The sequence below is a fragment of the Furipterus horrens genome, unplaced genomic scaffold (assembly GCF_987537825.1).
Source record: "Furipterus horrens unplaced genomic scaffold, mFurHor1.1.pri manual_scaffold_11, whole genome shotgun sequence".
NCBI classification, from domain to species: domain Eukaryota; kingdom Metazoa; phylum Chordata; class Mammalia; order Chiroptera; family Furipteridae; genus Furipterus; species Furipterus horrens.
Genome location: NW_028327181.1, coordinates 44,295,773 through 44,317,917, shown reverse-complemented (window position 1 = coordinate 44,317,917; position 22,145 = coordinate 44,295,773). Strand labels below are relative to the sequence as shown.

Genomic DNA, 22,145 nt, shown 5'->3' with positions numbered 1-22,145 from the left:
TCTTTAGTCACCCCTCCACTAGACACCCCAGAAATGAAGCTGATATCCCAAAGTTTAGATGGAAGACAAACACTAGGTCTCCTGCCGTGAGGCCCGGGTTGGGGGTGCTGATGTGAGGCTTTGGGAGCCTTCACTGCTTGGCAGGGTGACACGTGGGACGGAGGAGGGCTGCGGGGGCCGGCGGCTGCCAGGCTGTGAGGAAGCGTGTGTGCACACTCGCCATCCACTCGGGAAACTTTATTGTCTTACACTTCCAAGGGGCAGGGGCCTGGGGAGGCGACACCGGGCCTGGCGGTCACGGGCACGCACTGGTCCGCAAAGGACCCAGAGAGGCTCCAGGAGCGAGTCTCCGAGGGGCTGGGGAGGGGTGGAGGCACAGCCTCAGTGATGGGTCATCTGTGAGGAAGACATAGCAGCAGTGAGGCCCGCGTCCCACACAGGCCCAAGGCTCCCAGAGGCCTGGTCCTCTTGACAGCAATCCCCCTCTCACCTTGCTCAGGCTTGGGGGGTATCTGCCTTTGAAGGGCTCTTCCTTCCCCAGAGACCTCACCAGGCAGGAGCGGCGGTGGGAGAAGGTCACGAAGCTGTGCTTGCCGTGGTAGGCGCCCATGCCGCTGTCCCCTGCAGGGAAGTAGCGCTCAGGCTCGGGGCCCAGGACCCGCAGGCCTTCCTAAGGGCGGCCAATCCCTTGGGTACCCCCTTAATGACCACACCAGGAACAGCAGAGAGAGTGCCCGAGACGAGTGTAATGCCAGCTATGGCACTGGACGGCTGTGCCCCCTCCAGCCTGGGCTGCCCCTCTCAGGGCCTCTGGGACAGGCCCAGGGCCCCAGGTGGCCATCAGCGGCCTCTCGGGTCTCAGGGTTAGGTGTGGCAGAGGCCAGAGGCCCGCGTGGGCAGGTCGGTGGGCGCCTGAGGCCCAGGGCTGCTCCAGCCGCTCCTGCTTCCCAGCCCCAGGGCACAGGTGGGCAGCGAGCTGCACCCCAGACTCACCCACGCCCCCGAAGGGCAGAGAGTGCACAGAGAGGTGGAGGATGACGTCGTTGGCTGTCACCCCACCACTTGATGTCTCTGCAATCATCTTCTTAATCACCTGCAACGGCACCCAGCCCCGGCCTCAGCCTCCTGCCCCAGGACAGCCCAGAGCCCCTCCCCACCCTGTCTGGGCACATCCTGGAGCCTCCAGGACACGAGCGGGTGGAGGGAGAGCCCCAGCCGCGGAGTCATGGTCTGCTCCCGAGCCCCCATTGGGGACTCCCACTCTCCCCACTTGTCAAGGATTTGGGGAAAAAGGGTCGGAGCCGCAGTTCCCATGACCGCACGTAGGGCACTGTGTCAACGACCACACAGCGGTGACGTGGAAGCTGGGACTTGAGCCCCGGTCTGGGCACCGTTAGGTGCCGTCCGCATGAGTGCTACGCCCCAGAGCCCCGGGCCCCGGCGGAGGGCGGCCAGGTCCACCTTGTCACTTTGGGAGAACACGTAGAGAGCCAGGGGCTTCTCGCGCCGGTTGATGAACTGAATGGCCTCCTCCAGGCTGCGCACGCACACGATGGGCATGATGGGCCCAAAGATCTCCTCTTGCATCACCGGGGACTCGGGGTCCACGTCCGTGAGGATGGTGGGGGCTGAGGCAGGAAGCAAGCCCATCAACCAGTGCTGTGAGCCCCGCCCGCCCGGCATGTTGAGGCAGCCAGCTGCCTCCTTCAACTGCTGTGCTGACAGGCCGCCGAGCTTAGAGGGAGGCAGGGCCGAGGCCTCCACCCGCCCTGCTCCAGCCTGGCAGACCCCTGAGGAGAATGATGGACGGACTTGTATGGGAGGGAGTCCAGGGTCTATACCATCCACCTGAGCCTCTGCTGAAGCTCTTCAGTCTCCTGGCAAACTGGAGGCTAAGTGGGACCCCATCTGGTGACCCTCAAGCCTAGGCACTTGGGGCCCCTCCAGCTCAGTGCCCTTGGGCCTCTTGTGGCTCCGCTGTCCATACCCCCTGCTGTTGTCGTGGTGGGCAGCAGGACCCTGGGCCTTGTGGGGAGAGGGGCTTCTGGGCTGGGGGCACGAGAGCCCACCCATGTCTACCCCAACCCCACACAAGCTTGTCTGCTCTTCAAGTATCTGTGCCCACTTGCTGCCAACTTGCAGGGACCCTGGCAGCGTGGGCAGGTGGACAGGCACCGGTGCTCCTACCAAGGGTGGGTGCACACACCTATGTATCGGGTGGCCGCGTCCCCGGTGCCTCCGTAGGCGACCTTTTGGCCTTCTAACAAGCTCATCACCCTCTGGAAGTGCCGGGAGTTAACGATTCTTCCATAGTCAGGAGACTTCTTGGCATCCTCCCCGTAGAACTCCTGTGGAGAAGAGGTGACAGGCTCAGATAAGGACTGGGACCCTTGTCACGGCTGAAGGCCGCAAGGCCGTTGGCGCCCCCGCCTGGGAGAGCAGGCAGGCGCTGCCTGGCCAGTGCCGTGGGCAGAGGCAAGGGTCCGACCGGGCGCCACTGGTGCGCCACGGTTTTCCTGGCCCACGGGGCACTGTGAGGCGGTGCTGCTTCGAGGGAACATGTGCACAGCGTCCAGGCGTCACGGACAGAACAAACGTGTGTTCACAGAAAGGAAATTGGAAGGAACGTACCAACAAGTTAGCAGGATTCTGGGTGGAATGTGTTCTTCCTTCTTTACACTTTTTAATCTTTTCCAAATTATCTACGGAGTGTGGATTACTTTTAAGACCAGAAAAAAAATCCAATATTTTCTAAAGTCCACACCTGCCTCTCCGCCTCGCAGCCCTTCACCCCTGTGGGCCAACACTTGCCTTCACAGCCTTCTTGAGCTTCTCCACGACCTGGTTCTGGATGGAGGGGTCACAGAGGATGTAGTCCGGGGCCACGCAGGTCTGGCCGCTGTTCATGTACTTCCCCCAGGCGATGCGTCTGTGAAAGTCCCAGATTAGAAGCTATTTCTCAATATACAGGAGGCTACCTGAGAGCAAGCACTTTATTCCATCAGCCTGGGACCCAGGCTCAGGGCTGAGCATGCTGTGGGGAGCTCTTGGGTTGGAAGAAGCCAGAGGCCACGAGCTTTCCTGCAGCGTCTCCCTAATCAGCCTATGGGCTTCTGGATTCAGGACTGAGCAGACCTACATCCCTAAACATGTCCCCAGGGGCCTGTGGCACCCCACAGTCCGTGGCTGCTGGGGATCTCTGGGGGGTGTCTGGGATATGCGGCCTTTGTGCCCTCTGTTCATGCCCTTGAGTCCTGCCAGCCAGCAGTCGCTGCTGCCAGGGTCCCCAGCCCTGGAAGGCTGTGCACGTGGGGTCAGGGTGTGCGGCAGCTCTGTGGCTGGGCCTCTCCTCTGTATGTAGTTGTCTTGGGCTGCCCACTCCTGCCCCACCCCCCAACCCAGGCCCCTGCCCAGGAGCGCAGGCACTGGGAGGGTGGGGACAATGTGTCGCTCTGAGTGGAACAGTGGTCCTCATGAGCTGGATGGCCATTGGAATGGCCGCTCCTGCTCAGAGAGGCACTGAGCCTCCTCACCTGCAGGCCACATCCAAGTCACAGTCCTTGTCCACGTAGCAAGGGCTCTTTCCTCCCAGCTCCAGCGTGACAGGGGTCAGATGCTTTGCTGCAGCCGTCATAACGATCTTCCCGACACCTGTGCTCCCGGTGTACAGGATGTGATCGAACCTCTGCTTGAGCACCTCCGTGGTCTCGGGGATACCCCCATTGATCACTGGGTACAAATCCTGACAAGTGAGGAGAGGGACAAGGTTCAGAAAAGACTGCAGCCCCTCCCCCCCTGCCAAGGTAGCCACCACCAAGTAGACCCCCTCTCCTGACTAGTGGCTCTGGTCACCCCAATGGGAGAGGCCTGCCGTCCTCAGCCCCACCACTGGCTTGGCCCCTCACTGTGAGAAGAAGTTTCTCTCTCTCAATCCCAAGACCTGGGCCCAACACAGCTCTCCTTGGGCCTGGTGGGCACCTCACCTTATCCAGGTACTGAGGGATGATGGTGGCCAGCAGGTTCGCCATGTTCTCACTCACCTCTGAGGGCTTGACAACCACTGCGTTCCCTGCAGAGCACGCAGAGAATCAGGGTGGTCCCACCCCAATGCTCTGCCCTCCTGGTGACCATCTCCTCGGAGGGGTGCACAGAGAGCTGTGGGCACACCCCACCAGACCTGCCCTGTGCAGGGGATAAGAGGTGGGAAAAGAGAAAAGGAGAGCGAGGAGAGACGTGCTCGGGGGCCCAAGCGGAGCAGGCTGACTGGTAAGAAAACCTGGAAACATCTCAGCTGAGAGCTGTGCAGCCCACATGTGGGCAGGGACCAGCGCCACAAGCGTCTGAGCCTGGATGGGCCTCAAGGGCACCAGGCCTGGCTGGAGTGGGTCCCTGCAGTCTCCTGAGACACACAGACCCATCAGGCTCCTACTTTCCCTCAGGCCCCATCTGCTCACAGGCCTGAGCCCCCGCCCCACTCCGCAGTGAGGAGCAGAGGTCCTTCCCAACCCTCCTGGAAGGGAGCCCACGGTACCTGCAGCAATGGCGCCCAGCATGGGCTGCATGGTGAGGCTGAAGGGATAGTTCCAGGTGCCAATGATGAGGACCACACCCAGGGGCTCCGAGTGGATGTAGCACTCATCCTGCTGGGTGTTGGCGGTCTTCTCCGTGGGCTCGTCCACAACCCACTCAGAGAGATTCTGGATCGTGTACTCGAGGTCCTCCATGGCATACGCCACCTCCTCGTGGTATGCATTCCATTCGTTCTACAGCGAGAGGGCCCGTGAGCACTGGCCCCAGAGCTCTGAGTGGGGAGTTAGCAGGGCTGGCCGTGGGTTCTGGCTCATTGCCCCCTCACACTGTGATCCTGAATGAACTGTTACCCTTTCCTAACCCCAGTCTCCCAATCTGCAGAACAGCAGCGTGATCAGCACCTCCTTCGGCTGCTGGGTGGGCACACTGAACAGAGCCGGCACATCCAGCTGCCAAGGTGACAGGGACCATTCACCACAGGCTCCCCAGGGGGCAGGCACATGGGGCACAGAGCTGAGGAGTAGCCATTGGAGGGGTCGGTCTTCAAGGGCGCCTTTCTGCCAGTGCTGGGGGCCAGGCAGATTTGGACATGTTGAGCTTAAGACACCTGAAGGACCCTCAGGCCGGGGCACTGATTTGAGAGTCATTAATGAGTGGAGGGGAGCCAGGGCAATCCGGTAAGTGTTTGGGAACATTTGCAAATTAAAATGACACGTGAACCCAGGGCAGAGCCCTAAGAAGACTAGCTTCGGAAAGTGGATACAGGAAAGAGGCTGCCAGAGAGAGAGAGTTAGGAGGATATCCAGGAGAAACTGGGTGGGGGAGGGAGTGAGTGGTGGTGGGACCCCCTGGAGGGGAGGGAGGCAGGGGTATGCAGGGGGAGAAGGATGTGGCGCGACCACAGAAAATACAGCTCTTCCATGAGCATTGTCTGTGAAGGGCAGAACGAGGTTGTGAAGTCAACAGAATGGGTTTTCTAGTCTTCAATTTGTTCAAGAAGCAATCTTGAGAGATTGTTTAAAAACCAGCAGCAAGGGGCCCTCTGCCCTTCTCCAGGTTGAGATGGAAGGGTGGAGGCAGGTCCCCACGGTCTGCGGGGAAGCAAGGAGAATTGGGGGGTGTCTGGTTTTGCTTCAGGTTGAGGGATGGATGAGGAGGGAGGCGGGTGCCGCGCAGTGCAGGCGCCCTGTGGGGGCCAAGCGGTGCTGTTCCCTGGGGCGGAGAACCGGGGGCTGTGGGCTGGAGGACAGCGGAGACCCGAGGCTTGGGGAGCCCTGTCCGCCGGAGATGGTTGTAGGGTGGGGGGCGGGGGCCCATGCTGCAAGCTGGATGCAGAGGGAAGTGAAGCCAAGAGGGAATGAATGGCACACAGATGCGGGGAAGGAAGGAGTTGCGGGCTTCGGCGCTAGGGCCTGGGGACCTGGGGCTCAGAATGGGGCGGAAGGAGAGACCAGTCCGCCCCCTCTTGGTGTCTGATGGCTTGAGCTGCACTTGCCTCTTCTGTGAAAAGGGTCCTGACACTCGCGGAAGGGTCTGAGGACTAAAAGGGCTTCTACGTAAAGAGATGGGCACTAAACTCCAGGCGCACAGCAGAGGCTCTGCAGGCAAGCAGCGCTGTCCTCACTGCTGCCCGGCCTTACCCTCCCCCCTGCGCCCTGGCGCCCGGAAGCCCGCTGGCCGCGCTGCGGGGGTGGGGGGTGGGGGGGCGCGCACCCTGTGCAGGTCGGCGGCCAGCGCGCCCGCGATGTCCTTCTCGCGCTCCTTGATCATGCGCCGCAGCGCCTCCAGCTGCTGGATCCGGAACTGCAGGGGGCGAGTCCGGCCCGAGTTGAAGGCGGCTCTGGCGCGCTGCACGACTTCGCTGATCTTGCTCATGGTGCCTGGGGACAGACACAGCGCCTTGGAGCAGGGGAGACGGACGCACCTTGCCGATGGCATAGGGTGAGGAAGCTCCCCCTGGAGCGCCGGGAAAATGGCGTGTTTTTGCCCTCGCAGCTCCCTAACCCAGATAGATGTCTGGACCCCTCTTCTGGCCTTCTGGGTACCCCCTGAGCAGACGAGAAACTCCTCTGCAGAGGGGCCAGCAGTAGTGACACGGGACCCTAAGTATCATTGCTGACGGGGTTTTTTTTGCAGTTTGCTGGGGCCCTTCCTGGCACCTCTCATGTCCCTCTCCTGCCTCTCCTGGCTGGCCACGCCAGTGACCCTCCCAGGCCAGCACTCTTAAGAGCTCTGCACACCCAGCTGGGTGGCACAGGCTGTGATTCCACACTCGAGCTGATAAAAAAAAACCCAGAGCCAAAAATATCCACAGTTGCTCTCAAAAGCCTGCCTGGAACACCTGTGAGATGCAAGCCCACGCTGACAGGGACCCATGGAGCTTCAGATGTCCGCACACGCGTGGGGTGGGGACTGCTGCCCCGGGACAAGAAGCCATAGTGACAGGTTGGGATGTCTCTTCTGAGAGCCGTTTGGCTCCATTTAGCAACGCCTTTAAAAGGTATTATTACTCTGGCATTGCAGGTCCACGTTCAGGAACTTATAGAAGTTACAGCGTTCCTGAACATTCACGAATAAGAAAGTCTGTCGAGTTTGTCTGCAACAGAGAGATGCTGGAAACATGCTAAGTGTCCATCAGCAGGAGACAATCTAAGTGAACTCTGCCGCGCCTTTGTGATGGCAGATGGCGCAGGACTCAGGAGCGAGGCAGCGCAAGGGTTTCAGCGCCTCTGTGGAAGGAGCTCTCTCTGGGCCGCAGTGTCCCCCGCGCAGGGGCTAAGAAAGGCATCGGCTTGCAGGACAGTGGGTGCACTGGGTGTGCTGAGAGGGCACCCGCAGGAAAAGCCGGTGGGCACCCCCGTAGCACGATGACCGGTGATCTTGTTTTCATCTCCTACAGGGCTTCACGTTTGTGCAACGAGCTTGCATCTTTTAAAAATATTTGTTAACTTTTTGATAAAGGTAATCGGTAATAGGTAATACATGCTCATGGTAGAAATGTAAGATACAAAAGGGGGGTCACAGAGAAGGTCTTCCTCCTCTCTCTGCAGTTCCTTACTGTCCTCCCAGAGGACACCACCCACTTTCAGATACTGCGTAACTTCCAACAACAGAAGAAAAGAAAAAAAACCCACCACAATAAGGCTATTTCCATTTTGCAAAAATTATATATACCATATATAACATATGTATTTATACCACATATATGTAATATATGTGTATGTGGTATATATGCATGCATATATGAAGTGTACTATATATGGTATATACTATATATGGTATATATAATCTTTTTGAAAAATGGAAAGAGCCGTGTGTGTTTCTATTTGTGTGTGTGCGTGTTCCTGTTTGAAGTTCAGCAAGTAGTTTCTGAGTCCTTTCCTGCCTGCCCTCTCCATGGTACTGACCCACACCCCAGGCTTTCGGTGCCCCCTGCCTGGAGGTGTCATGGGGCCCTCCCTAGTTCTCATGGGAGGCTGGAGGGAGCCCTCTCACTGGACGTCCCTGCTGCCCATGCCCCCAAACAGCCACACAGTGCAAAAGGGAGGCCCTCCCTCCCTCCCCAGCCTTATGTGGTCAAACCAGAGCCACAGCCTCTGGCCATCAGCCACCCAGGCCAGGCAGCCCGGCGCAGGAAAGCGTGGTGTGTGTGAGATGGGGCGGTGGCAGGGGGGGAGCTGGCACCCAGTTCCAATACTCAGAACTGCGCAGTCTCTGAGAAGAAGCCTCCCGTGCCCCCTTTGTGGACACCGTTTTCGGCAGCACTGCCTCGCGGTTATTACAAAGATTAACGGAGCTGAAAGCGTCTAATGTTGTGCCTGGCACCCCAGGGGAGAAGCTGGAGTGCACCTTCCTGCACCCCTGTGTCCTGCCCGCCTGGCCTGTGCTGAATTTGCCCCCAGGCATCCCCGTGGATGGCTCTCCCTTCATTATCCCCTCAAAAAGCTGTTACGGGTCCATTTTATAGAAGAGGAAAGTAAGGCTGAGAGACATTGAAGGCTCTGTCTTTGGTCGCAGTTAGCAAGTAGCAAAGTCAGCGTTTGAACCGCTTCTATCTCTGTTCTCCGCTTGTGCCTTTTAACTACTAAGCTCTGCCACCTTCCAGGGGAGTGAGTTAGGGCTTCTCACCCACCACCCCATTGGCCCCTGCTTCTTGGATGCCCAGGGTGGGGAGGATAGCAGAGCTACCAGAGTTGGGCTTTGAACCCTCAGGGTACCCAGTTCAAGGACTCTCAGACACTCTGGGGTGGGGTGGGGGGAGGATCAGCCGCAGAGACAGGCCCTGCCCCTAGTGCAGGCTCCGGCTAGATTGTCCCACCTAGGGAGAAAAAAGAACTTGGAAGGAAGAGGCTTACCTTTGACAGTCTCTCCCGGTGGCTGGAGCTCCTGGAATGAGCATCAGCCTAGAGGGGATGAATTTAAGAACCCTCCTCCTGGCCCAGCCAGCCCATTTCCCGCCCACTCAGCCCTGGCACCCCCGCCCTGGAAGGTTGTGTAATGAGACCAAAGCAGTATTGAATGTGGGGTGTAGCCTCATGAGGGCCCCTGATCCCCAGCAGCCCCAGTTTGGGGGATTAGGCCTTTGTCCTACTCTAAAATGCAAGAATGTGTCTTTGAAGACGTGGGTGGGGCTCACATCCAAACTTCAAAAGCAGCCAATGCATGTGTTTGCCCTGGGCGTGGGGTCTGCTGACTGAGTCAGCCTGACATGGACCGCCTCTAGATTTCCAAAGGGCAACTACCAGATGCTGTGCTCCCGATGTTTCCGGTTACGGTTATGGACCCTGCTCCTAGTGCAGGCTCCGGCTAGACTGTCCCACCTAGGGAGAAAAAAAGAACTTGGTTATGTAAACTCAGGAGGTTTGGTTCTGGTGAGTGTGAACAGAGCTGCCTGAAACTGCACCACTGCACGGGCACGTTCCCATCCCCCACGCCTCTCTGCCTTGTGCATGGGGAGGGGGGGAGGTGAGGGTGGTGGTGGTGCAGGGAGATGCCAGGCCCCAATTAATACAGATCTCCAACCCTCGGGACCTACAGGCCAGGGGGCTTCCTCCACCAATATGTGGGTCTGTTGTATGTTGAGTAGCAGAGATGAGGCCAGGAAACCAGATGTGCTTGGGAAGGAAGGAATCTGAAAGCCCCTTCCTCCGATATTTACCAGATGTTTGCTGGCATCTGCTCCATGCCGAGCGGCGGGATGGAGGCAGATGTGGAAAAACACAGTAGTCATGCCTCACACCTCCCCTGCTGCCATGGCTCCTCTCCCAGGCGCTTCTGGCCAGCCTCTCCCACCTGCGGGCTGCTATCCAGCCAGCATTCTGGGGCCTGGCTTCCCATTTCACTGGTAGAAGACACAAGCTTCCCAGGATGGCCTACACGCCCCTGAGGCTGTATTCTTGCCCTTGCCCCCTCCCTCCACTAGAATGCCCTTCCCATTCATCCACCCAGGTAGGTCTGCTCCAGTGTGATGTAATGGAGCACCAACCCCTCCGGGTCACTCCTGCCCTCTTCCCACAGCACAATTGTCCCCCTCTGACATGCTATTTGTCTACTTTTTCTGTTTGCTACTTGGCAGCCCCCACAACACCCATCTAAAATTTGAATTGTTCCTGGTGCAATCCTTAGCACCTAGAACAGTGTCTGGCACACAGTAGATGCTCAATAAATATTCGTTGAGTGATGAGATAAACAGAAAATTTCAAAACAATATGGAAACTGTAGCAATTGGAATGTGCGTGAGATGCTACAGGGACTCAAGTTGAGGATCCCATGGGAAACAGTGTCTGAGCTAAATAGGAGGCATTAAGGCAAGGAACAGAGGAGGGCTTGGGACAGCCAAAGTGAACACACAGAGGCAGGGACAAAGTCCTGTGTCCGGCACAGTAGGAGGTGAGGGGATGAATAAGGCTCTTGGGGCCGGGGGCTCAGGGAGGCCTGTGGGCTGGGCCGGGCTGTGGGGACAGGGTGGTGTGAAGGAGCTTATCCTAGAGACCTCCAGCTGAGATTCTTGTATTTAGGTCTTCATGAGGTCTGGACTGAAAGCTGCTGCTTCCAGTGATAGAGGCAAGAAATCACAGACCCCGATCTAGCCAGACAGAATAGGAAACAGAAGGCAACTCTGGTGCCTGGTGTGCCAGCTGGATGGTGGGCAGAGGTGGGCTGCCCTCTGAGATGCGGAGGAACAGGGGGGTGGGCCGGACCTCTATCCCAACCTGAAACCCTGCTCTCATCCCTGACTGTCTTTAGAGAATACCCTTCTGCTCTGCTTGTAGATTTAGTGAGGTGGTCAACCAGGACGCTCGGCTGCAGACTAGCCGAGGTCAGCCGGTTCCCCATGGGGCCATGAGGTTCTGCTGGCACCGCCTCCGGTGCGGGGCAGGATGCAGGACCGGAGGCCAGAGAAGCTGACTCATCGTGACAGTGGCTCGCTGTGTCGTTGGTACCCCTCAGCCCTGGCCCCAGCCCTGCCCAGCTCTGATTTTCAGCTCCCTCCCAATTCAGTGGAAATGCTCACCCACTGCTGAACATTCTCAGCTATGGGTCCTTCGACAGAGTATTTAATTTCTCTGGGCCTCGGCTTCCTCAGCTGAAAAATGGTCCAACGGAAAGAAGCTCTCTTCTTGGAGCTTGGGTCCATCATTTCCTCCCCCATCTTTCAGTGTGAAGTCGCGCCCCGGCCCCGCCCCCTTCCCGACGAGAACCACGGCAGCAAATGGAAACAGACAAGCAAAGGCAACCGTGACTCTGTATGGCGATTGAAACAGCTTTGGCACCCAGAAGCCTTCTGCAAACGTTGGTGTTGTTACTATTATTACAAGTAACGGCTTTTAGGTCCTGGTAATATGGTGCAAGAAACCTTAAAAGTGGTTTATATCTATGGAGAAGAAATTCTTTAGATTTAAAATTGTATTATTCTCATTATTTCAGTGCTGGCAGAGCTTGAGTTGTCATAGAAAGTGTTACAAATAGATGTTTTTTAATCTTTGCAAGCCCTAATATTCCATCCCCAATGCCTTGTCCTAGCCCAGATTGTCACGTCTTTCTCTGGGGCCACTGACATTGCTGCCTGCCTGCTTTCCTTGAGTCCATGCTCACCTTCCATAGCACCTTCTCCAAAAAGCTGCCAGAGGCACCTTTGGTCAATGAAGAGCTGAGCTTCTCTCTCTGCCCCACTAACATCCTTCAGTGGCTTCCAACTGCTCTTAAGAAAAAACCTCCCATGGTCTTTGAGACTGTGAATGGCCTGACCTCTAGCTACTTAGTCGGCCTCATTTTGTACCACTTTCCAACATTGTCACTGCATTCCAGTCCACTGGCATTCCTTGAATGGGCCAAGGTCCTACCTCAGGGGCTTTGCTCCTGCTGTTGTCATCCTGGAACACTTCTCCATCTGTTCTGCACCCCAGTAACTCTTACACTCTTATTTCTGTTCATACCTTGGCTTCTCTGACCTCTCCGCCACCCCCTAATAAAACCTTCCTTACTTCCCAGAACCTGTCACAAATTGCAATTATATATTTGTTTATGTGACTATTCCATATTATTTTTCGTTGCTCCATGTCTCCCCACAGACTGGAATTTCCACGAAAGCAGTGATCTCAGGTCGTGTTCAGCTCCCCTATCCTCACCCTCAGCACCGCGCTGGGCCTGTGGAAAGGCCTCGGAGGGTAATGGAAACTGGCCAGTGCAACCAAGCTAAGGCTAAGAGAAATGATCAGTCATTTAGAAAGATGATTTTCAGCAAATGCACTTAAAGCTAGCAGACATTTTTTGGATTGAGTGAAAAAATTAGCTTAAAAGTAATCTTGCTTAAATTTCAAGGAATGCTTACTTAGGTTAGAAATAGATGTTTGGAGGGGAAACCACTTTCTGTTTCCGAGCAGAAAGAAACAAATGAGTGGTGGGTCTGTGGGATTCTCTCCCTCCCTCCGTTAGAGAGAGGTGGGGGAGGGGCTTGGGCACAGGGAACGTGTGGGATGCCTGGCGTGCTGGCTGTGGGGGCAACGCCCTGGCCTGGGCGCAGGGAGCCTGAGGGTCAGCGACGCAGCTGAGGTCACCGGCAAGAGGCAGGCAAGCTCTCAGAAAGGCACTGCTGCCCCCTGTGCTGGGCTGCATATCCCTGTACCTGAGGTGGCCTTGGGAGTGAGGTAGAAAAATGGCTTTGACTTAGAATCTGGAAGCGAAGTCTGTGACCATTCCTGAGTTGAATGCAGAAACTTGAAACTGCAAGGTGAATCCGTAAACTCAGGCACAGTGCCTCTCGTGAGGGAATGGAGACCAGACTCTGTGAACGAGCAATGGAACGAACATTCAGGAACACACACAGCTCCAGCCAAAATGGAGCTCTCCGGGTGTAGGCCTGGGAGGCAACCCTAATAAGTGGAAAGTTAATTAAGCACTTGTTTGGAGGAAGACCACGTGATCTGAAGGGGGGCCTTGGTCAGACCACAGAGCCATCGCTGGCCAGGCCAGGTCCTGGGGCCAGCCCGCCCAGAGAAGGGGCTCCTGGCTCTGCAGGCTGTGCCCGGCCAGGCCCGGCCCGGCCCGGCCCCACTGCAGGCGAGGCGCCGTCCTGTGCCCTGGCCACCCCAGCCATTTGCGGACAGGGAGAGGGTGCTCTGCTACAGTTAACTTGGCAGTTACTCTTGTGGTTGTAAATGGACACATTGTCATTTCTGATCTTCATTTGGCCACCCCATAGGTTGTCCACATGGGCAGGCCCACTGTTAGGCTGACTCACATGGCCGACGATGTCTCACTGGTGAGTACAAGGCATCGGCCTCTTGGTTTATCTCTACAGCCTAGCTCACAGCCACCCTGCCTCCGTCTCATCTCAGCTCATTCTTGGGCATAAGACCTGGGTTCCAATAAATCTGCTGCCCCCACAGTAACTGCTGACACCGGTGACAGCCTGTGTCCTTCAAAGATGTCTTACCCTGCTGGAAGAATTTAGTAACTTTTCTGTTCTCAGAGCTGACTCCCCCAGAGCCTTCTGCAGAGAGTCCCTCCAACCCCCATTCCTAATCAACTCCCTGCTCCCCTTTACAAACCCCCGCCTCACTATTGTTCAGGGCTGACACCATCTTTGGTCTCAGCCCGCCTGTCTCAGCTGGCCAAATACGTCTCTGAAACTCATGGCCTGTGCTCCTGTTGTTTCTCCTCTCGCTCTCACCGGACCTAACACCCACATCCACCCTGCCCGAGACAGGACCCAGCTCTTGTCATGCTGACGCAGGCAAATCTCTGGGCCCGCAGTGCTGTGAGGCCCACAGTGAAGTGACGGAGACAAATGCGATCCCACAGGGGGCTCTCCGACGACCTCAGGCCTTGACATCACCTACTAAAAAAGTACAAGACTAAGTCAGGAGCCCTCAAAATGTGGCCCCAGACCAGCAGCATCAGCATTCCCTGGAAACCTGTTAGGGAGGCAGATTTCCAGGCCCAGCCTGTCCACTAAATCAGAAACTCCGGGATGAGGCCCAGCAGTCAGGGTCTCGCAAGTCCACCGGGGACGCGACGCCACCAGGTGAAGTGTGAGAACGCTGATTTAAGCACTTTATTCCTTTAAGAAGTTGCTGTAAGAAAAGCATGTTGTTTACTCTTCGACATCTGCTACATGTTATATATTTGTAAATATAATATATGTTTTTTGGTATGCTGCAGAATTTCAGTGATTAGTTTATGTGTCACATGAGATAGAAGTCTGAAAACTGCTGACTTAGTCAATCATGACTACATAACAAAGTGTCCAAAAAATCCAGGGGCACAGCTTTTTAGTCTTTAAAAAAATTTTTTTATTGATTGATCTTAGAGAGAGAGGAAGGGAGAGAGAAAGAGAAACATTAACTTGTTGTTCCATTTATTTTTGCATCTGTTGGTTGACTCCTGCGTGTGTCCTGACCGGGAAAGGAATCTGCAGCCTTGGCATATCGGAACGACACTCTAACCAGCAGAGCTGCCCGGCCAGGGCATGTCCCTCTTTTCTGGAGACCTGCCAGGTCAGTGAACATATGGAGATGTGGGGACAGTGGCACCGAGGGCACGGAAGCTCCACGCCCCTCCCCATATGCCTTGCCCTGCGCATCTCTCCCATCTGGCTGTTTCTGAGTTATATTCTTTCACAATTAGCCAGTGATCTAGTAAGTAACACATTCCTGAGTTTTGTGAGCCATTCTAGCAAATTAATCAAACCCAAAGAGGGGGTTGGGGACCTTTTGATTTGTAGCCAGCAGGTCAGAAGTGCAGGTGAGAGCCTGGGCTCGCGTCTGCCATCTGAAGTGCGGACGGTCTCCCAGGACTGAGCCCTTACCTTGGGCACCTACTGCCACCTCCAGCAAATCTACAGACAGCCTCCTGGTGTCTGGGAACTGTTTGCTGATGTGGGGCACCCCCCACACACTCACACACACTGACTTGGGTCCAGGAACCTAATTCAGCATATGTTTACAATATTATATTTTATAATGAAATAAAGCTGGCTAGATTCATGACAATGATGTGAATGTAAGGTCTGAGGCTGGTATGTGGCACAGAATTAAGTTTATGTTTTGTAAGTGTCCGAGGAGCTAGGGTGACAGCATAAACCCTTATAATAAATTGTTCTCAGGGGCGCATGAAACGTTTGTAGTGGCAAACACGACACCCTCGTGCCTGTGACTGTCACTGCCACCACACATTGAGCCTTGCAGTGAAAGCACGGAGCCTTTGATCACAATTCCACGAGAAAGGTGCTATCCCCCCAGTGTATAGGAGGGGGGACGAAGGCGCCTAATTGATTTCTAGATTCAATGCAAATTCTGTTCAGTCCCAGCTGGCTTTTTTGGAGGAATAGAAAAGCTGATCCTAAAACTCAAGGAACCCAGAATAACCCAAACAATCTTAAAACGAAGAGCAAAGCCAGAGTGTTTAATGTCAAAACTTACAACAAAGCGACAGTAATCCAGACTGTGATACTGACATAAAGACAGACATACAGATCTATGGACTAGAACGGAGAGTCCAGAAATAGAACCTAACATGTGTGGCCAATTGATTTTGACAACGATGCCAAGACGATTTAACAAGGAGAGAACAGTTTTTCCAGCAAATGGTGCTGGGTGACTAAACATCCACATGCAAAGAACAAAGTGGGACTCTTACTTCACACTGTGCGCAAAAAGTACCTCAAAATGGGTTGTCAGCTTTAATGTGAGCGCTAAAACTATGAAATTTCTAAAAGGAAACACAGGAGTAAATCTTCATGTTCCTTGGTTAGGCAATGATTTCTTAGCGACAAGACCAAAAGTACAAATGATGAAAGAAAAAAACAGATGACTGAACTACATGAACATTAAAAACTTCTGTGCTGCAAGTTATACCATCAAGACAGTGAAAAAATCCACAGCATGGGAGAATATATTTGCAAATCATCTGTTGATAAGGGACTTGCATCAGAATATATAAAGAACTATTATAACTCAATAATAACAATGCAAAGAACCCAATTTAAAAATGGGCAAAGGATTTGAACAGATGTTCCTTCAAAGAAGATATGTAAATAACTAATAAACACATGAAAAGATGCTTGCCATCATTAGTCATTAGGGAAATACAAAATGAAACTACAATGAAATACCACTTCAAACCCACTAGGATGACTAGATATTTTTTAAAAGACAGACAGTAACGGATGTTGAGGCTGAGGAGAAGCTGGAAACCTCCTGCACTGCCGGCGGAACAGAACGCGGTGTGGTGCCATGTGGTGTCGCTGCTTTGGGACACAGTCTGGAGGTGCCTCAAAGAGTCCCACCTAGAGCTACCATGTGACCCAACGATTCTACTCCTAGATATATAACCAAGAAAAATGAAAACATATGTCCACACAAAACCTTATATTTCCATATTTATACCAGCATTTTTCATAGCAGCCAAATATTGGAAACAGCCCAAATGTCCGTCTGAACTGATGAGCAGAGAAACAAAATGCAACACGTCCACACCTTGAAAGAGCAGGAGTCAGCCATGAAGGGTGACGCTCTGTCACACGCTACACCATGAGTGCATGTTGTACACATTATGCTAAGTGAAAAAAATCCAGCCACACAAGACTTCAAACTATGTGATTTCATTCATATGAAACATCTAGGAAAGTCAGATTTGTAGACAGAAGGCCGAGGAAGGGGCCTGGAGGAGGGAAGCGGGGACTGACTGCTGCTGGGTACGGGCTTTCTCTTGGGAGGCCAGAAGTGTGCATGATTAGATTGTGGTGATCGCTGCACAAAAAACTGAAAAGCATTAAACTAACCGTATACTTAAATGGGTGGATAATATGGTGTTCAGTTATATATCAATACAGCTATTAAAGTATTGATATTATGTTCAGTTTTCTTCACTCTAAGAAAATAGGAAAATGAACTGAAACTCCTTTTGGAATCTCCCTTATAAGAATGACTCAACATTGTTGATGTAGATGATGCTCCCGGAAGAAGGTGGAACATAACCCCTCACCTTCAGTGTGGCGTGGGCTGGAGCTTCCTTCTAGAGGACAGTGTGGACAGGCTGGGGCAGTGGCCACAGTGGAGGGACCCCCAAACCCAACCTCACCAGGCAGGCAAGGCCAACATCCTCAGTGATAAGTCACGGTGACTGGTGATGGCATGGTTCCGGGATAAGATGTGATGAAAATGGCACTTCACTGCTGTGGTCTTACTCCCTCAAACTCATAATCCCAGTCTAATCCTGAGAAAAAATCAGACAAACCCAAATTAAAGGATATTCTCCAAAATACCTGACAAGTACTCCCCAGAACTATCAAGGTCCTCAAAAAGAAGGGAGTCTGAGCCAAGAGGAGTTTAAGGACACACGACAATGTAGGGTGACTCTCCTGGACAGAAAAGGGCCATTAGGCAAAAATTAAAGAAATCCAGATAAAACGTGGACCTTAGTGAATAGGAATGCACCAACATTGGCTCCTTAATGCATTAATATCATTCGTTACAACTGCTTTTGTAACTTTCTGTAAATCTAAAATAATTCTAAAGTGAAAAGTGTATTTTTAAAAAAATCCTCACCCAAGGACATTTTTCATCACTTTTTAGAGAGAGAGGAAGTGGGGGAGAGAGAGAGGGAGACATCGGTGTGCGTGGATGTACATGCCCCGACCTGCCCCGGCTGGGAATTGAACCCACAACCTGGGTATGTGCCCTGCCTGGGAGCTGAACCCATGACCTTTTGGTCTACAGGACAACACTCCAACCAACCGAGCAACACAGGCCCGGGCAAAAAGTGTGTTTTAAAAACTCATTTGAAGGCAGCATGTAGGGTTAAATGAGTTACAGGTTCATGGCTTCTTAGCTGTGCGACTGGTAAAGACACTCTCTCTGGGTCTGATTTCCCTGTCAGTTAAATGTGGTTGTACATAGACTCCAGCAATTGTGGTAGGATCTGAATGAGGCAACATGTCTTAAAGAATTTTGGAAAATGAAATTCCCTCCAAAAGTATCGCTTACCTACAAAATTCACTCTTGTTTTATTCTCCAAAATGCTTGTTTTCCTAATTTCCTGCGTGTGAGTAGGCCTTTGCCTCCGGCCACCTCCAGGTGGGCTGTATTTCTCTCCTTCTGCGCTGTCCGTGTAGCACCCACAGTGGTTCCCCCTGCAACCGGCTCTTCCCCCCGTTGCCTGGTGTGGGCCCTCCTTGCACCTGCAGCCGCCACCGCCCCACTGCGAGACCCAACTGCAGCACCCTCGGCCGGTGAGAGTCCTTTACACATGGCTTCTGGATGATGCACCGACAGTGGGGCTTGCTGGCCTCGAGGGCTGACTGCCAGGGCGTGGCTGGGGTGAGGATGAAGAGCCGAGAAGAGATGGGCTGGGGCAAGCTGAACTCGGCTTCACCCAACTGTGCATAACTTCTGACCAAGGCGTTTCCACTCCTGGGTCCCCTGAAGTCCTTGCAGTTGGCAGGAGGGATGGGTCCTGGCCAACAACACCTCCACGCCAACAAGTGAGCTGCAAGATGACATTATCTTGTTTTTCTGTTGCTATTGTTTGTTTGTTATCAGTCCCTCTGCTCCAGTTTACAGAGTCGGTCCCTCTAGGGGACCGCAGTGAGCAGAAAGGCCCTGCCCCCGGCCTCCCCGACTGCAGCCACACCTCTGGGATACTGCAGGAAAGGACCCTGGGCCTTTGCATCCATCTCTGCTGCTGGTCACAGGGCCGTGGGGGGAGAAGCTGCATGCTTGCAGCCCATGGAGTCAGTGGGAGGCAGATAAGTGGGAGGAAGAGGGATCCTGCAGATGTCCCCTCCTCTCACCCCAGCCCCCAACCTTCCTGCCCTGCAGGCTCCCAGGAAGCAACCAGGGCCTGAGTCAAGACAAAGGGCAGCCCAGTGGCACAGAAGGCAAGGGCAGGGCTGGGCCAAGCAAAGTGCAAGTCATGGTGAGCTAGGCATCGCCGCCTGGCAGCCGCAGACCCCCTCTGGCTGCCCAGCCCTCCTGTGCCCCACCTCCCGGAAGGGAGCCTGGCCTCGGGCGGCTGCGGGAGGGCGCGCCTGGGCAGCTGCCTGGGCACTCCCTTGGGGCTGCACCTGAATCAGAGCAAGCTCACGGAGCGCACCCCCATCACACAAGAAGTAAACTGTTTTAAACCGAATGGCAAGAATCCATTCCATTTCTCCAGAGTAACACGCAAATATAATTCCAGACATGCAGAAATGTGAGGAATATTTTTCAGACCAGTCTTCTTTCCATAGTCGCTCGCCTCTCCCTCAGTGGTGGCTCGACCTATAGTTCAGTACATTTTCCCTGTGTTTTTCTCAATGCTTGTCCAGCAAAGTTCAACTGTACATGACACATGGGTTGTGGTTGTTTTAAAAAATAGGGTCTTTTCAAACATGAGTTTCTGCATCTTCTGGTCCTGCTCAGGGTGTATGTGTGCACAGTCCCTCCAAGGCTTGGGGGATGGGTGCATTAATTCTATCCACCCTGTTGGCTGTTTAATATTAATATTAATAATATTTATAAGCATGTGACTATAATGTTCTCCATTTATGGGACATTTCTTTGCTGCCACTTTTGGACCACTGCTCCATAAACTTCAGGTGATTTTATTTCTTTGTAATAGAGTCCAGAGAATATTTGCATTTTTAATTTCATAGGTGTTGCCAGAGAGGCTTCCACAGGCAGCCCTACTGGAGACCAGCAGGGTTGTCTGAGCCCCTTGCTGGTGCTGCAGTGGAGAGCCCTGGGCATTGTCGGGTTTCTCAGGCCTGCAGCTCCAGGCTACCAGAGCTGGACCCCAGTCAGGATGGCTCCTAAGCTACAGGCTCTCAGAGCTAGACTGTGGCCAGGATGGCCCCGGAGCTCCAAGCTCCCAGAGATGGACCGCGGCCAGGATGGCTCCTGAGCTCCAGGCTCCCAGAACTGGACCGCAGCCAGCATGGCTCTGCAGCTCCAGGCTCCCGGAGCAGGACCCTGGTCAGGACAGCTCCGGCACTCTGCATTTAGGTCTGGGAAACAGTCCTCCACTCGCTGCTTCAGGTCTGTTTTGTGTTTTCCTGGTCAATGTTTACTTAAGAGCTCTTTGTATTATAACCATCTTAATTACTGGTATTTTCCTCAAACTGTCATTTGTCCATGGACTTTATTTATGGTATCTTTTGCCATACAAAAGTATTTATAAAGCTGAATAGAACTCTTCCCTTTTAATTTGGATGAGGAGAGTCCTCTCTGATCCTAGGCTGTTCATCTAATTCCTTGGATGTTCTTGTAAGATTTTTATTGTTTTATTATTCACTCTGAGTATGTAAAACAATTATTTTACATAGGAAGTAAACGGGAAGTCCATGTTACTTTCTTTCTGATGGGTAGCCTGTTGTGCCAACACTGTTAAATAAAACACCGACAGTAACGATGGCATTTTCTATGTGTTAACTCATTTCATCCTCACAACCACCTGAGAGGAAGCAACCTCTATCCTCCGCAGCTTGTACACGAGGAAGCTCCAGCACAGAGGGGTAAGTGACTGGCTAGTGAGGAAGGAGCCAGGTTTCAGCCACAGCCTCTGACTGACTTCAGCATCTCCGTCGGAGGCTCCTGCCCGGCTGCCTCGCCCATTCCTTTCAGGTTTTCAAACTTGTTGCCCTAGTGTTGAATATACTTTCCTTAAAATTATTTTAATCTCCCCTTAATCTGAAATTACATCTTCTTTCTCATTCCTAATCGGTCTCTTTCTGCTACCTAATTTTTCCTATTGCAAGGAAAGTGCAAGTCATGATGAGCCCAGGTTTTCTGCCCTCCCTCGGGGTTAGCAGAGACTGAATCATGCCTGTCTATGCTTTCTAGAAGGAATGGGAAGGCAGGTGCAGCTCTGGCTCTCCAGTTCGTTAATTTCTATCTTTGTCAGTTCCTTCTTCCTACTCTCTTTGGTACTTATCCCGAGTATGTAGGTCTTTTAATTTTGTCTTCCTGTTTTAATACTGAAGACAGTTAACTTCCACTGGATTCAGTTCTGCTTTGTCCCCGAGGTTTGGGAATGAAGCACTCTTATTTTCATTGCTCTCTCAATAGTGTTTAATTTGATTTCCTTCTTGAGGTCCTCTTTAACCTAAGTATTTTCTGTAAGTGTGTTTCCTAACGTCTGAGTAGTTAATATTATATTGGTCACCCCTTTATTATTTATTACCAATTTTATCAGCTTATGATACAAATATGATCTTTTCTCTACTTTTCTGTATCGGTTCAGCTTTTCTTTGTGGTCCGATAGATCATTAATTTTTGTAGCATTTCCAGGGACACATGAATAAGAAGATGTATGTTTTCAATGTCATCCCAATAAAGTGTACAAAATTTTTTATTAAAGGAAACGCAACAATCGAGGGAAAAAAGATATGTTTTCTGTTCATAGATGTAAGAATTTCCACCTATTAAATAAAATTTATTGATTATTCCTCTGTATCATTCTTTTTTATTTACTTGGTCTAATTGTGAGAGATGTGTCGTGAAATCTCTCCTTATAATCCTAGTACTTTTGCATTGTGTATATGAACCATCATTTTGCTTCGTTCATACAGATTTATGACTAAACTTCTTTATAATGTTTGCTTTTCTTCCTCACATCACATGTTTCAACCTTAAAGCCATTGCCAGCGCTGCCTTGTTTTTGCTGACATGGTCCGCAGGCCTTGTTATTTCAAGCCTCTCTTTATTACGCTGCTTTGCACGCATTTCTCGTCAGCCACATACAGCTGGGGTTTGTTTTATTTGTTATCTGAGCGTCTCTCTTGTTTAGCACAACGACTGAAATACTTGATGTTATTCTTTCCATTCCCTTGTGGTTGCTGTTGGCCTTGTTCTCTCTCAGAAGGCTCTGACTCCTCCCCCTCCCCCTGTTAACTTGCAAGCTCTCTCGGTCCCCCCGTTCCACCCTCGGTCCCCTCTCGCTCCGCTCGCAGAAGCAGACGCACATTCTTCCGCGATTATCTGAGAGCAACAGGCCAGCTCATTCTCCTGTGGCTGTTTTGTCCTCTCGGGAGAGGAGCCCGAGGGCGCCCTCACTTCCCCTCTGCTGTCCCCACCCCAGGCCTTGGTGGTGACCTTACGGGGGGTCTCGCTTGAGCCTCCGCAGCGTTGGTACCC

General features: G+C 52.9%; 1 protein-coding gene across 1 annotated transcript; it reads right to left on the bottom strand.

The window, feature by feature from the left end:
* Nucleotides 1-222: 222 nt before the first annotated feature.
* On the bottom strand, nucleotides 223-8,950 carry ALDH3A1 (aldehyde dehydrogenase 3 family member A1). The gene is made up of 11 exons (XM_090257670.1): nucleotides 8,886-8,950; nucleotides 6,244-6,410; nucleotides 4,532-4,763; nucleotides 3,984-4,069; nucleotides 3,534-3,742; nucleotides 2,812-2,929; nucleotides 2,207-2,348; nucleotides 1,462-1,628; nucleotides 994-1,093; nucleotides 491-621; nucleotides 223-396 (listed from the first exon to the last, which is right to left on the bottom strand). The coding sequence occupies exons 2-11, from the start codon at nucleotides 6,403-6,405 to the stop codon at nucleotides 382-384; spliced, it is 1,362 nt and encodes a 453-aa protein (XP_090113796.1). The 5' UTR covers nucleotides 6,406-6,410; nucleotides 8,886-8,950; the 3' UTR covers nucleotides 223-381.
* Nucleotides 8,951-22,145: the final 13,195 nt, after the last annotated feature.